The sequence below is a fragment of the Equus quagga genome, chromosome 4, assembly GCF_021613505.1.
Source record: "Equus quagga isolate Etosha38 chromosome 4, UCLA_HA_Equagga_1.0, whole genome shotgun sequence".
Classification (NCBI taxonomy): Eukaryota; Metazoa; Chordata; class Mammalia; order Perissodactyla; family Equidae; genus Equus; species Equus quagga.
Genome location: NC_060270.1, coordinates 117,460,799 through 117,477,213, shown reverse-complemented (window position 1 = coordinate 117,477,213; position 16,415 = coordinate 117,460,799). Strand labels below are relative to the sequence as shown.

At 38.5% G+C, this 16,415-nt stretch overlaps 1 protein-coding gene across 3 annotated transcripts in view; it reads left to right on the top strand.

The window, feature by feature from the left end:
• CCDC141 (coiled-coil domain containing 141) overlaps positions 1 to 16,415 on the top strand; it is a 182,649-nt gene that overhangs the window by 95,047 nt on the left and 71,187 nt on the right. For all 3 annotated transcript variants that reach the window (XM_046658984.1, XM_046658983.1, XM_046658985.1), the window contains one exon: positions 11,132 to 11,326. In XM_046658984.1, the coding sequence (XP_046514940.1) occupies positions 11,132 to 11,326 (195 nt within the window). The remainder of the gene's footprint in view (positions 1 to 11,131; positions 11,327 to 16,415) is intronic.

Genomic DNA, 16,415 nt, shown 5'->3' with positions numbered 1-16,415 from the left:
ATCAGAGTGTCTGATGTCACCATTGTGTATTCATGTCCTACCCAAACCCTCACATCTTGAAGAGTACTGTCGCTTCTTCCTTGCCTCTATGCAGTGCTTTTGAAAAAGGAGTGGGTTGAATATGTTAAGGGCTTCAAACCATGTCTTTGAGGCCTTCCTGCAATCTGGGATGGATGTGCAGGGTCCCCTGACCTTTGCCGTCGTTTTACTTCTGCATTCCAGGAACAGGAAGAACCACTGGCTGTGGATGTTACACACACATCTACACATTAAAGAATGTATTTGAAAACCACAGGGTATTTAGTTTCTTCTTGCTACTTTGGATATGGGATCTTATTTCCTCATAGGCAAGAAGAAGCCTCTTTTCTTCATAGTCCTGTTGAACAGGCTGTTCTCAGCCAAGAGGCTGAGGGCATATCCGGGTGGAATCCGTGAGAGCATTTGCTAATGGAATGTGAGTGTGTGAGTGTGTGTGAGAGTGTGTGTGTGTGAAGGTGGGAGGTGAGTACTGATTTCAGCAGCTTAAGCACAGCCCGTCCAGAGAGACAGGCTCAACGGGATATCACGGGCTGAATTCCTCATCTTCCCTCTCAAAATCTCTTCCACCTGGTGTCCCTCATCTCAGTTGAGGACAAACTCAATCCTTCTAGTTACTCAGATCAAAAGAGTTTTGATTCCTCTTCCTCATCCTCTTCGGGAGCCACCTGGGCTGTGTCTTCTAAATAGATCCAGAGTCTTATTGTTTCTCGTGATCTCCACTGCTATCTTGTGGAACGAGCCACATCCATCTTTGCCTGGCTCACTGCAGTAGCCTCCTCATGTGTCTCAGAGCTGGCATCCCTGGATTCCTCCCCTGAACATGTTAGCAAATGACAGCCCAGTGGTTTCATCTTTGTTTTTTTAAGTTAAGCGAGATCATGTTACTCCTATGCTCTGAATCCTCCACTGGCTTCCCACTTCTCTCAGAATGAAGCCCCTGCTGACGTGCCCTCCTGCTCTGCCCCGCTGCACCTCTCTTACTGCTTCTCCTCCTGCTGGCACTCAGCTCCACCATGCCGTCTCCTTGTTCCTGCAAGCAGAGAGGAAAACTCCCAGCTGAGATGCTTCACCCGAGCTGTGCCCTCTACGTGGAAAGCTCTTTCTCCAGAGACCCACTTAGCTCACTTCCTCACTCCCTCCCCATCTTTGTTCAAATCTCACTACTCAAGGAGGCCTACCCTGACCACCATGTTTAACACTGCATACCAACTCCCCTTCTGCACCGAGCCATTTAAGTCCCCTACCTTGCTTTACTTGTCCTTATTCTACAGCTTTAACGCTTCTAACAAACTGGATAACGTATAGAGTTATTATGTTTATTGGTTATAAACAACATAAAATACACGGTGCACCACGACCACCACTAACCTTGGAGCTTCCTCCTCACCCACTACTAAGTTCACTGGCCTAGATGATGCCTTTAGAAGAGCTTGCCATAGAATAGGCCTGCCCAGTGAAATTTGTTGATTAAATGAATGAATGACTACCTGAGAATTTTTGTTGCTTTTATAAATGGGATTTTTATTAGAAAACAAAATTGACTATTGTTGCTGTGCAGAAATGTTACTGATTCTCTAATGTTGATCTTGTATATAGCAACTTCAATGAACTCTTTTATTGTTTTAAATTATTGTTTTAGATTCCCCTGGTTTTTATATGTAAAAAATCATACATCTACAAACAGTGCTAGTAAGGTTTCATCATTTCTATTGTACATTAGATAAGATCTCCAGTAAAAAGAATGGAGATTATCATATGGCTTTTCTCTTTTATTTTATTTGGTGAATTACATTTCTTTGTTTTTCAATATATTTAATTTACTTTTTGACCAGTATAGTCCCATTATTTTTAAAAAGTGCATAAAAAGGCCTGTAGTAAAAATTTTCTTTTTCATCTCTGTTTCCACGTACCGGATCCTCCTCAATCGTGCTAAAAGTAACCACTGATATTAGTTTCTTATTATCTGTCAAGTTTCTTTATGTTATGTAAACAAATGCAACCATATGTCCTTATTTTTTCCCTTCTGTACCTCATTGGCGGCCTACAAAGCTCACTGCTCTGCATCTTGCTTTTTTTAAGTTGGTTATCTTTCCCTATCAGTATACAGGCAGTGTTCTCATTCCTTTGTTACTGCTACAGAGTATTCCATTGTGTGGACGTGTTTGTTTGAACTGTCCCCCAGATGATTGACCTTTTGGATTACTTTCAAAGACAGTGTTTTAGTTTCTTTGTTTAAAAAGTTTTCCTTTTTCCTTAACTTTTTATTATTATTTATGTATTAGTTATTAACTTTAACTCTTTTTCCTTAACTTTTTAAAAATTATTTTTACATTTAAAAATTTTTTAATTTTTATTTTTATTGCAGTAACATTGGATTATAACATTATATAGCTTTCAGATGTACATCATAATGTATTTCGAATTTTGTGTAGATTACATCATATTCACCACTCAAAGACTAATTATAATCCATCACCACACGTGTGCCTAATCACCACTTTTGCCATCCTTCCTTCCTCCTTCTGTTCTAGTAACCACCAATTCAATCTCTGTTGCCATGTGACTGTCATTGTTTTTATCTTCTACTTATGCATGAGATCATACGGTATTCGACTTTTTCCCTCTGACTTATTTCACTCAGCATAAAACACTCAAGGTCCATCCATGTGGTCACAAACGGCAGCATTTCATGGTTTCTTATGGCTCAGTAGTATTTCATTGTGTACATATACCACATCTTCTTTATCCATTCGTCCCTTGATGGGCACCTAGGTTGCTTCCAAGTCTTGGCTATTGTGAATAAGGCTGCGATGAACATAGGGGTGCACGTATCTTTATGCATTTGTGTTTTCAAGTTCTTTGGATAAATACCCAGCAGTGGAATGTCCATATACACTTTACCAATTATTAAAATTTTGTGACATTTCCTTTCTCTATCTCTCTATATGTATTTGCATAGATACATTTCAAAATAAGTTGTGAGCATCATGTATTTTCACCCTACGTATTTCAACATATATCCTAATAACAAGGATGCTTTCTTCTATTACTTTAACCTAATCATTACAACCAATAAATTTAACATTGATACCATAGTATTTTCTACTGTATAGTCCATATTCAGATGTCTTCAAATTGAGGATAATGCATTGCATTTGGTTGTCATGCACGTTTCTTGGTAGGACTCTGCTGGTTTGGCTTGTGTGATGATTTCTTTTCCCACATATTTGTCTTTCTCTGGTGTGGGCTTTTCCTTCTCTAGACATGGTACAAGCACAGGCTCATCCCTCCATTTGTCCTTAGCTCTCTCTTATTCTCTTTTGCCACACTCACCTTTAGTGAGTGGTGCTTAGCCTTCAAAAATTCTCTCTAGGGAATGTTACTCACAAATTGATGTCTTCGGTGCTGGCCATTCTTATCTGGTCCTTACCAGTTTTCTTTTGGACGTTTGCCCATGAACTCAACTCTTCACTCTCCATCCCACATCCACTCTTTGCCTAGATAACTCCCACCCATTTGTTTTAGGTCTCAGCTCAGCTTAGACATCACTTCCTATGAGAAACTTTTATTACTTTCCCAAATTAGTCCCATCTCTCTCATGATCCAGAATCATCCTCCACATCTCCTTGGTAATAACCAACTCCCTTTCCTCAGTGCTCCTGCTCAGGCTGTCTCTTTTGCTTGAATAAGCCCCTTGCCTTCCTCCCATTCCCACTCTATACTCACAATTGAAACTCCTTGCCATACTGAAGATGCTATAAGAGAGCTTCCATGATTCCCCAAATCAGAATTGATTTCTCCTTCCTCTAAACATTAGTTTTGTTTTCCATTTTAGTTACAATGGTCTCTGTATTAGTATATTAGTTAGGTGTTCTTAAGGGGTGCTAAATAGTGCCTGAACCACAATAATGATCATACTACATTCAGTGTAGGGGAATTATAAAGTGCCCATCCCAGTATGATTTGCTGCTGGTTCACAGATTATTGAGTTTAGAAGGATAATCCTGTGCATATACATAGTGATTAGCTGAAAACCAGAGCCTATACAAAGGGAGATGAGATGAAGAAATTCTAGCATTGACTGGATTTTGTTAGAAGACAATTTCTTCCACGCCATTAGAGGTGAAGTTTTTTCTATAACAAAGATATAGTATATAGGTATTGTAAATATGGTTATAAAAAGTTTGCAAGGAAAGTTAGACAATCATATAGCAGTATAGAAAGGTTTGGGAAAGAAAATCCTGACCAGTTTGTACCTTCTACCAGCTTTTTTTTTTTTTTTTTTTATAAACTCTCTACTTCCCTTTTAAGTCAACAGCAGCTTTGCCTGACACAATAATGTGAAGAAAATACAAAGTAGAAAGAAATGCTTCTGGTTCTTTATGAAGTAAGACTAACGATACCCAACATTGCGCCAGGACTGTTTTAAACTCATGAAGGATTGGTATATTAATCATTTAAAGATTATAAGGGTAAAGATTTTGTTTACTTGTCATTGTGTCTTCCACAGCTCAACACAATACTTATTGAATGAATGAAGTAATTGTAAAACTGAAGTTAAATTGTAGATTTTGGTGTCATTAATACCATAATGTAATTTTCACAGAGTCAAAGTAGTTGGAAGTTTTAAAGTTAAAACTACACTTATTATTTAATTCATCCCTCCTCTCATTTATCGGTATGATTACATGAAAACTATTGTAGGCCTATTTTTATCTATTCACTAAACATCTTAGAATATTCTAGTCCTGTGTTTTCAAAATTTGACTGATTATAAGTATTATTGTTTGTTCAAATAAAATGTTGCAGATTTTTAAAAATGCATATTCTTCTACTTTACCAATAATAATCACAATTCAGTGGATGTGGGGTTGGTGTGAGAGTATGTGCTTTAAAAAATTTCCCAAGAGATACTGATAGTCAGCTAGATTTAAGAGCCAGTGTTCTAGTTTATGTCTGATGGTCCTGGTGGGTAAAATAAATAGATCTCCCCCTTCCCAATTTAACCTTTTTCATTTAGGGAAATCTTCACAAGAAGTGAACATCAAAACCCAATAATTCTCCCCATAATTGAATTGAGATCTTGAATCTCGAAGATCTTGAACATATCTCCAACAGATTCTCCAGAAAATTAAAAAGTAAATCCTTTCAGGACATTAACATAAACTGGGACCACCTACTCAGCCAGTGGCACAATTTGATTGTAAGCAAATTGCATCAGACGAACACTGGTCAGCTAGACTTTATTAATTTTGATTAAAAATGGAAACACCAATACCCCCAAATCTGGCTCTGTTCCTTACTTAATTGACTGGAAGAAAATGTAAGAGGAACAAGAAATCTACGAAAACAAGAACAAGACAGAAATCTTGGGAAAATTTCTCCCCAACTTCCCATGTAGTTAAATTTTCATCTAAAAACTATGTTGAACTAAGGAAGAAAAAAAAAAATGTATTGCTTCTCTAATCATTAGTTTGAAGATTTGCTTATGAGTCTAATTTGTTATGATTTGATTTGATTCTAAAAATTTGTTCTGCCCCACATCCATTGGCTTCAGTATTAGCAACAAGCCTCCTGCTCTGCAGCTGAATGGCAGGCAACACTTTGGTGGCCAAGCACTGAACAGAATAAGGGATCAAGAAACTCCAAGCCAAGGATTTTTTCTGTGACTTTTGGAATATTTGAGTTGACTGAGAAAAAAGAAAACAGCAACTATTACTCAAAAATTACTTTGGTGATATCTGTCATTTCTACCATAGACCATCAGTCCCAATCCTGGTAGGTTTATCTTAGGGAAAATATAGCAAAACACCCAAATTTTAGTAGGACCTGAAATCCAGGAATTTGCAGCCTAGCCAGTTCGTCATTGAATTTACAGATCATTCACTAGAGAAGCAGAAGCTTAGATGAAGTGGGGGTGGCTGTCGTTGCCCTGCAGGGAAGTCAGGCTCCGAAAAGCAAAGTGCGCTGCTTGAGACCACTTACTAAGTTTGGAATAAAAAGCGTACTTCTAGCTGCAGTTTTTCGCTCTTACTCAGAACCTCTCCCTGATTCAGTGGCTCTGATTCTCTGTCTTGTGGCTGGGAGGTGAAACACTGTCGTGCTTTTTCATCTTCAGGTGACACACAAAATCAGGTTCTTCCTGTCTGCAATCTGTGCTTTGCTGAAATGCATCACAGTGAGGGCAAAGTTCAAATGGCCTGTGGGCACTGAACTCGGCACTCATCCAAGAGCGGGTTGAGACCCACCTCTCCAGGATGACCCTTGCTTGTGTAGAGGTCAGCTCGAAGTGCCTGGGAAGGGAGCATGAGAGGAAACTGCAGCTCAGTTTGCAGTCCCACTCGATATAATCAGAGCATTTTGGCTTTTCAAGGGCTCACAGCCACTCTTCAAAAACATAAACATTTCTTCTTACAAAATTCCTGCTCCAAGCAGACTTTCAAATATTCTCTGATTAAAATTGCCAGGTTTATTTTGTTTGTACCATCTGTTAATGCAATCATGTAAAATTCTATGATTTTTGTGTCAGTGAGTTAATTCTCTTCAGCGCTGAACCAAATGAGTCCGTAGACACAGACACTGAACAAGAAATGAGCTGTAGCTAATGAGCTGTCCCAGGAAATGGCCGTGAGACGGGAACTGCCCATGAGCTCCACACACGATTCTGCCAGACGCGATTTTGGCCAATCCTCTCCACAACTGGTGTTTTCTTAGTAGTTTACAAATACAGTTCCTATTGCTGCTTGTCCATCTTCTCCCACCTAAAACTTACCTTCTGAATTCAAGTTTATAATGAAAATAATTTACCACATAGTGTTGGGTCCTTAAATCCCCTCAACCACAGGGAAGTTTTCAAGTGAATAACAGCTTACTAAACATACTGTGATTATATTGTTTCCTTGCAAATGGAGTAGCTAATATTTTTCCTTTTTGAATCTACTTGCTGGGTAATTTTTATGCCAATCCATAACTTCATTTGAAGAGCTAACCTGGGACTGTAAAACCTAAAAGAAAGGAAAGAAGAAATCATTTTCGCCTTCTGTCTATCAGCACTAACCCTCTTAAAAGTGCCCTTTCAATCAAGGCATCCAAGAGAAGCTCAATTTCCTCAGCAAACGGAAGACTGAAAGGTCCAGTTTAAAAGGGTTACAGCTGTGAGGGAAAGAGGAAGATAATGGAGTGACCTGTGGCGACACCCCGAGCCCAGGGACACACAGCGCCACGCGTATTTATTGGGTCAGAGATATGCACGGATCTCAGTCAAACTGAAAAGCCAAGGAGATGGCAGGCTTTGGCTTTCTGCTGGGGGGGTAAGTACTGGAAATATTTTACTGCAAAGCAACTGAAACTCAGCCAGAGGGTTAACACTTAGCAGGCAGTCAGCAATGGCTTCGAGAAAATGGACCAAGATTTTCTCCATTGGGTTCCTCCAGCCTTGACAACAATGACAGCTGCGTTTTTTAAATAGCGTGATGGATTCAGATGACTCTGACAGTTTTACCTTAAAAATAAAATCGTGGAAGCATCCCCTAGAAAAATGGCTGGGGAAATATTTCATTAGAATGGTATAGAAAGCGCCTATAGATTGCCCAAAGAAAACAGAACCAATTTTCTGAGAAGATTGAATAGAAATATTGAATGGACCCATTCATTTAATACCCACAGAGTTCAGGTGAAAATTTAATTAAGAAAACTGGGCATGGAGAATAAGAAAAGATAAGAGGCACAAAATGGTCCTCTACAGTTTCCTTGGAAGGTCACAGTCCACTTTTTCCAACACAATGTGAAGTATAAGGTTAAAATGGGTTTTCAAAGACTTAGCTCTCCTCCGGAGGTCTCTCTTTAATGTTGTTTGCACAATTTATGCTAAAGGCAGATTTATGAACGCTATTAGAAAACAGATATTTCTCTTCTTATTCACAGAGAAGAACTTTATTATTTTGGTCTAGTCGCTAAGCAAAATTAAGCTTGAGTATGGGCTGTAAATTCTGTTATATATGTAATAGCATTGTATTCACTTAGAAATGATGAGGCTTCTGATTTTCAAATCAGAAAATCCCAGGGTCATATCAGACTTTTATCATTTCGTCTTATCCAGGCCTTATGGAAGTTTCACCTCTGTAATTCTAAGCTAATATGTTTACTCTTTCTGTGGTATAAAAAACGCCATCAGTTCTCTGAAGAGTGGAGGCTGGGATGCTGGTTGAGAAAGTGGTTTCTAGAATCAAACTACCCGAGTTTGAATTCTGGCTCTTTCACCTACTAGTGTTGAGATCTTGGGCAAGCTCTTCACCCTACTCAGCCTCAGTCACCCCATCTGTAAAATGGGGGTAACAATAGTTCCTACCTTGTAGGGTTGGTGGGAGGATTAAATGAGATAGTACATGTAAGTGTTCAGCAGAGTGCCACCATATAGACAGGAGAATCAACCCCTGCTATCTTGCAGAAGTTAAGACAAGACCACGATGGAGCTTAGTGTTGTCCAGCTGAGCTCATAATGGCGGTAACCTATTTCTCCATATCCTAACTTCCTCTCCATTTTCCTTGCCCCTAGCTTTCCAGGCCTTCCCCAAATTCTTCATGTGGTAAGTAATCTTCCTCTAATGAGCACAGAAGATTCTGGTCAATGCCAATTTTTTGAAGAATTACCTGCTATGTGTATTAAGCATCTCTTCACTTGAGTTCATTGAGGATTGATGCCCCACAGACCTTAACAGACAGAAAATGAGAGAACGGATATAAAAGACAGGAAATGGACTAACTGGGTAGCTGGAGGGATAAAGACAAAACAAAAAAAAGGAAAGAAACGGGAAGACTTGTGAAAACAGGTGAACTCATAGGTGATTCAGCTGCTCTTGGCCACAGGAACAATGTTTCCTAACATTGTTCTAACGGGAGCGTGGGTCCCTGAGATGGTCACCAAACAAATGGTTTCTTGGCCAAAAGAGTTTGTCCAAAATATTTCACAACTCATTTCCCTCTGGGAGTCTCAATGCACATTAACATATGAAGGATTCTGAGAAGTACTGCAGTAAAGAAACCTGCTTTATTTTGTTTATCCCATAATACTGATCCATACATAACACTGATCATAACACTGATTTTGGAGGATCCTGCCACTATTGTTATTTTAAAACTGGGAAACAGGAACTCCCATAAATAAAGAACACATTTTGAGGTGCTAATGAACCATGATAAAACTGATGGGAAGAAAAGTGGGGCTAACATTTAGTGAGTGCCTATTTTGTGTGCAAAAAATTGTGCTAACTGCTTTAAAAATATTTGCTCTTTCCTAATGGGGTAAAGGTAATGGTTTTTAAGTGGGAGGGATATTTACAGTGCTTTATGAAAGAACGTCACGGCACATATTAGCTGTCCTAAAGTGGTGCAAAATAGCTCTTCAAAAAATGAAGGATCTTGAGAACTCTCGTAGCCCAGATTCTTGCCTAATATGTACTGTTTTTGCACCTACTGAGAAATTTGGAGATTTTGTATTCTCTCTACCTCAACTCCTTGGAATGTAGCATTATATACAGACCTGTACATTAGTCCTGGTTCTGCCACCTGTTGGATATGTAATCCTGAGTAACATACTCCTCAGAGGCTGTGTAAATACTGGGAAAATAATAATATCTAACCTACGTTTGTGAGGGTTATACTCACAAACCACAAGCTTATAACAGCTGCTCAAAAACAAGCCAATCCCTTAATTTACAGTCCATACTCTTGCATCCTTTGATCAAAATATTTTTCTCTTGCACAAATACTAGAACAATTTCTACAGAGTCCATAAAATAATGCATACAATTTCTACTTTCAACATCCACTAATTGTTATTTAAAATACCATCGTATTATGTGTGTGTGCGTGTGTGTGTATCAGCATATATTTAATCCATTTAATAATGTAGGTATATGAAAACTATATAAAATAGATGTTTATGTGTTGTTAAAGAGAAGAACTACGTTTTATTCTTTCTTTATATTCCCCCAAGACATCTATCGTAGCGTGGTGCCAGGTACATAGCATTTAGTGTGTCTTGTGAAATGAATGAATGAAAATAGTAGTGGTAAATTGCACTAAAATGATACTTATTTTGTACAAGATAATATAACAAATGCAACTTAATAATAGGACATTTGCTCTGGGGAACAAGCCAGGATAGAGTCACACTGCGATTTTTAAAGTTTGGTGCTAAATTGCTGATGCTCTAACAAACAGCCTATGCTCACCCCTGAATCTCAGCCGAGATGGGTGCCAGAAAATTCACTAACAAGACTGCCATGTTAGAGAGAAACATAATTTTATGCAACTGGGTCTGGCTTCAATTCTTCGGCAAGAAATCTGAATTTCCCTTCGAGTGTTAATATGTTTGATTTACTCCAACTTTTATTTCCTCTCTACTTACTGTTTTTCATCCTCGTGCAACAGACAGTAAAAAGCTACTTCTTTTCTTTTTCTGAAATGTTTGTATATCATTAAGAGTGAAACATTGAGAGGTGAAACTGGGGTCAGGAAGGAGGGGATGCTGCACAATAACAGCTATTAATTTTGTGGAGAGCAACAGGTCTTAATTTAAGTTCTAAGTGTAGGCAGATGGACAAACAACAGCCATAAAATAGGAGATTTCCCTTCCTTTCTTGTACACATTTGCCCATATAGGCAAGGAGACTGAATTGTGAGAGAGAGACTTGTTTATACTTGAATGAATAAAAATAGGTCAAAATGAGTCAGAGACTGAAAAACACTGTTGACTGTATTTTGGGTATGTTTTCAGGTAGCATTAACAGAAATGGAAGTGACCTGTATTCAGGGCAACCAGATACTCTATCTGTCACACATCCCAGCCAACCTACCCCTTTCTACTATCATCGCCTCTCTCTTCTTAGCCTCTTTTCTGTGTCCTTCTTTTTTTTTTTTAAATTTACATCTTGGTATTCCAACCTGGAATGTAGCGTTTACTCCTTCATGATTTGAAAATATAATGACAGGTTTCTGATACGTTCAACACATCTACATGTTCTCTGAGTCTTCTCAGAGATTACAAAGGGGAGGCTGTGTAGAATAAACTGAAGAGAGTGATCTCTTGTAGGAATGGAATTTGGCTGTTGAGAAGCTGAAGAGCGAAGCACTTGGGATCCTGCTCTCCAAGGACCATGTGGAGAAAGAACACCTGCAGCTCTCTAACCAGAAACTGAATCAGCTTCAGGAAGAATGTGGTCGGCTCATGGTGGAAAGGAAAACCTGGTTGAAAAAGGCAAACGACTTTTTTAACAGCGCTAACAAGGTCAGTGTGAGGTCACGTTGGTAACTGTAGGTGATCAGAGCAGACCAGTAAGAGACCTGTCACTTCAAAAGACTGGAGCACGTCACGGAAGTCTAGATTCCACATAGAGTTTCAAAACTGATAGCAGCAAAAAAGAGCTTTTAAAATATATTCCCATCATGGCTATTATTTGGTTCTCAAAACTAAGAGACCTATGTTTTGACATGTAGAAGGTCACTTTAAAAAATCCCCCATGAGTTTTGTCTTCGAGCCATCATTGGTCTGTTTGTGATACTTGTGCTGACATTGTAGTGTTTCTCAACGATGAAGGGAATTATCATAAAATACATCAAGGTTAAAAAAAACCCTTGAAAGTTTTACCAAAAAAATCTTCCCCACTTTTTAATCCTCTTTCATTGGTCAGGTAAAGATTCATGAATATTGCAAGGCTTCTGCATGCAAACCATAAAGCTAGGAGCCGCGCCTTGCCCTGACCGCCCTGCCTCGGTCTTGCTTTTTAAGTCAGCCAACGGGAAACCTTGCTCTGGACTGTCTCCAGGTCTTCTTAAGCTGGAGAAGTGCTCTGTTTCCCCTGGTTGGTTCCTTCCGCATTGATTGTAGCTAGCGGCTCCTGCTGGGTGGTAATCTTCGCTTATTCACATCGCTTGAGTAGAGCTCGGTAGCTGAGGCTAGCGACCTACCCTGAAAATTTTGTCCACCTTTCCCAATCTAATATAAACCTTCAAAATGCCCTATTGTAATTGTTTAATACCTTAAATTTAATTGATGTGTTTAAGGTGACACGAAGTGAATAGGAACCTCCAGAAGCTAGAGATATTGTGATTTCAAGCCACGACATCAACAATCTGAATACAATGTCCTGGTATACATCAAAACAGTTACTTAATTTTGGACTTTACTAATGGGAAACTTGAATAGGATGAATAGTAAAATTCCAAAATAGAGGTACCAGAATTACAGTAAAAAATGTTAAAGTAGTATTTATGTCAAATTATTTGTTGCTTGGGATTTATTTGTTTTAACAGAAGAAACAGATTTGGCCTACTGCTAGAGCTGTTGAATTTAGTCAACAGTGGGTGCTAGTTAAGTTTCTCTTCAACAATCATGTCGTTGAAGAAACAACTTCTTAACTTACATCACGCCCTCATTCTACAAAATGAGTGGGTCATCTGCCAGTCAGTTATTGCTGTTTCTAAGGAAAACAGTTATAGAATATGTTGTGAAAAAGCGACACTTCTAGCTCAAACCCTATAGTTTATAGGCCAGCAAAACGTAGAGTTTTTCTCTTTTTCCTTCTCACTCTCTTGCTCTTGCTTTCTCTGCTCTCATTATTTGGTAACTTGCCAGGGAGGTTTTTCTGCTGACAATATTCCTGAGCTTGAGGGAGAAAGAATGATATCTCTTGCAATAGTAATAAAAAAAATGAAGAACTGAGTGGTTGCTTTCTCAAACTCATACAGTAATTCAGATCAAATTGTAAGAAATTATATTTCTTAACCCCAAAGACTCGACTTCGAGGTCCTCTGTTTCATCTTTTGAATGCCATAGCATACAATTTATAAGTTCAGGGTTTATCCCTACTGTATTTATCTGTACTATAGCATTCTCGATAGCCAAGTGACACTTAGAAAGGTGTAGAGTTGTTTCTCCTTTTCAAAGCATCAAGGAAATAATTTGCGACTCCAAATCTAAGAATTCAACGTGAAAGATGATGGATACTTTTACCTCAGCAAAAATGGAAGCTAGAGTTTCGAAAGTGGATGTTTAATCATAACTCTGGAAATAAATTATTTACTATATTAGTATTAAGAAGCAATAAATGATGAAATAACCTAGTGGGTAAATCCATTTCAGTTAAAGAAGGAAATTCTTCTCAAGACTTGTAAATGGTATTTTTAAAAAGTTATATTGTGGACTCTCCAAATTTTACAATATTCTCACCACTTTACCCAGTTTTTGGCATAACACTCTTAAATAAACCTGGCTAAAGTACCGGATTTAAAAATTAATATAATTTCAAAATCCCTTAAAATATTTTTTTCTGGTCTGAAAGTTCTGTTTACATTAGTGAAGGGGTATTTTCAGTTTACATCATCAAGTTATCTTCAAAGCACTGAACTTTCCCTTTGAAAATTCCCTTTATTGTGCCTTGAGTGCACTGGGTTTTCCTAATTGTGAATGTCCGCATCCCTGGATGAAGTCATGCTGCCGACAACTGTGAGGGTCTGGGATTTCACCCAACTTTCTAGCTAGTGAGTTAACTTTTCACATGTTCTAGCTGATGTGTCACAGTTTCCTGATGCTCACAGAAGACACATGGCTTCTGAATCAGTTTTGAAAAACTTTGTTACTCACAGCAAAAGCAATAGCCAGAGTGTCAGCATGTCGCGACAGTTCCCCAAGCCCCAGGAGGCAATGCGGGTGGAATTCCAAGAGAGGAATCCTAAACTTGGGGAATCAGTTGTTTTATAGCAAACAGTAAGCAAGCCTGCTGTTTGTCTCAGAGGAAGATGTTTCCTCAACTCCGAAGGTTGCTGACTGCAAACCTAACACGAGAAGTGACCCAGGTAAAGACGGGTCAGAGTCAGGGCCAGTATTCCTGGCATCCCAGTAAGATGGGTGGGAGCACCAGAGCCTCTCCCAACATACACAACTGGGGATGTTAGCACTGTGAGAAAAAGAGGAAGTCAGCATTTTTTAAAGCTAGGTCAATATTCTTCAATTTCTGTGTCAAATACCATGTGAAAAAATGTGTTAGTGTCATGGGTCATATATGAATGAGCAAACGTGACAGCTTGAATGTTTACTCACTAAAAAGCATAATATATGACATAAGAAATAGCCTTTTACTTTTTTTTAATTTTGTTAAAATAAAAAGCAATAAATGTCATAATCTGGGCTGCAGAATGGACTGTGGTTAGGGAGTTTTCCAGATCACAGACATTTCCTTTCATCCAGATTTTTATCATACATTTCTGATATTTTTGTTGCAATTATATAGAAATCTCCGTTTCCCCTCCTTTCTTTTCATTTTCATTCCCTCCTTTCTCTCTACTAATTCTAGATGGAGATATTCTTATTTATTAGAAAAAAATCACAATAATTCCTTTTACTGAAGTTGCTGATAAGTAATGTGGCAAATTCACGAGAATAATTACCCTTCTGCGTCAGGGATTCATTTATTTAATAAGTATTTATTTAGCAACTACAATGTGTCAGGCGCTGTTTTAAATGCTGGGGCTATAGGAGAGGACACAGCATCCAAAAATCTAAAAGCCAATATATTTCCCATTTGTGAAATTTGATAAAATATAATTATCACCTAATTGTCCACATTGACACCAGTGCCCCACTGCCTTTGCTCTGTGGCTTCAGGAGTGAAACTGATTACCTTTTATTCCTACCAGAGGGTGATGACTATACAAGGGTCAAGAGTCTGTTTCTTACCCAGAGTGTCTACAGCCTTCGGCTTGGGGTGTGGCGGTTTGTACCTGGAGTGAGCAGTAGGTGGCGATGTTAGCCCACAGGACCTTAGGGGTATCGCTAGTGATGCACTGGATTCAAGTGAAGACTGAGCTACATATTTCAAGAACCTGAGATACTTTGTTTTTGTTTTAGAGTTATCTCCTGTGTTTGGTGAACCTATTTGCTAAATCACTTAGCAACAAATAGAAGTAGGGGTTGATTGTCAACATTGGACGATAGCTGATTGGAGAAGACTTTCTCTAATTAGCAGATGTTGCTAAGAGTCATGAGGACATGACATGAAATATGAACAAAGCACCTATTAGAGTAACTCATCTTCATCTCCCCCCAATTTTTATCTTTCATTATTATAGATTATCTTATTTATTATATTTCTAGCATGTTCACAAAAAAGAAGCTCTAGTTAATATGCATTGATCACTTCAAATGTATTTATCATTGTTGAGGGAATGTGGTTTGAATCAGAGATAAATATATATAATATGTTTCAAGAGAAGAACAGTGTGAGCCTGTATTTAAAAGACAACGATGATCAAACCCAAAGCTGTAAAACGTGGTTGATTGGTCAAAATTTCCTATCCCATGCTTTCCATCCCCAGGCACATGATTCGATTGGGGAAAACCAGTGGAGGAGAACGAGGCCAAATCTACACGGTCTGGTTCTTGGGTAGTTAGCGTAAAAGCAAAGGTGGAGCAAAAGTTGGGGCAGCCAGAGGAATACACCAAAAGCAGTTTGAAATGTGACGATTGTCATAGCTTCTACTGCTTCGCCCATCGCTGCTGAACATTTAATGTCTTTTAAAAAGATGATGTTGCTTTTTCAAATATTTACAGTGATGCAAAAGAGTAATGCCTACAGCAACATAATTATTTTAGAAAAACACGAAATAATTAAACATGGAGTTTGGTACTTTTTTTTCATTTATATGTACTCTATTGTACCATTTTCAAAATAGATACATTTTAGCCCAGATATGGGAAACAATTAATTAAAAGGTGTAGTTATTGTACAAATTGAAAGAAGAAAGCTGTCCAAGTATAGAACCTAAAACATATTATCCAGAAGGAATTTGTTGAGGTGATATAAATGAATTCAAGAAATTAAGCTAATTGTTATTAGACACAGAGGAAAGTGTAATTATTTTCAGTTTCAGAATTCTTAAGTAGCCTGTCTTAGATTTCTCTTTTCCAGAACAAGTTCCCTTTCTCTCAGAAAGAACTAAAGCAACTTGCCTTCACTCCCTCCCTTCTTCCGCATTTGCATTCAGCAAATATGTTGTATACCTGCTGTTATCATGCATCATACCGGTACTTGAGCTAAAGCAATGCTAGGTATAATCCTTGCCTTCCAGACCCTCTGAATAGTTTAGAGGAGAGACAAGGAAACAGAAGTGCTGTGCGCTGTGGGAAAAGCCATGATGGAGGAAGCTAGAGCATTCAGGAACACAGAGAAGACGGCTCAGGGAAAAAGTGTCAAGGAAGGCTTCTCTAGAGAAGGGAACCACTGAGCTAAAGTTGGAAGGCTGGGGCAAGAAGGGATTGGGGAAAGGGTGGATGGTACAGAGTCGTGCCATGTTTGGGAAACCTAAGGTAATTCATTCTG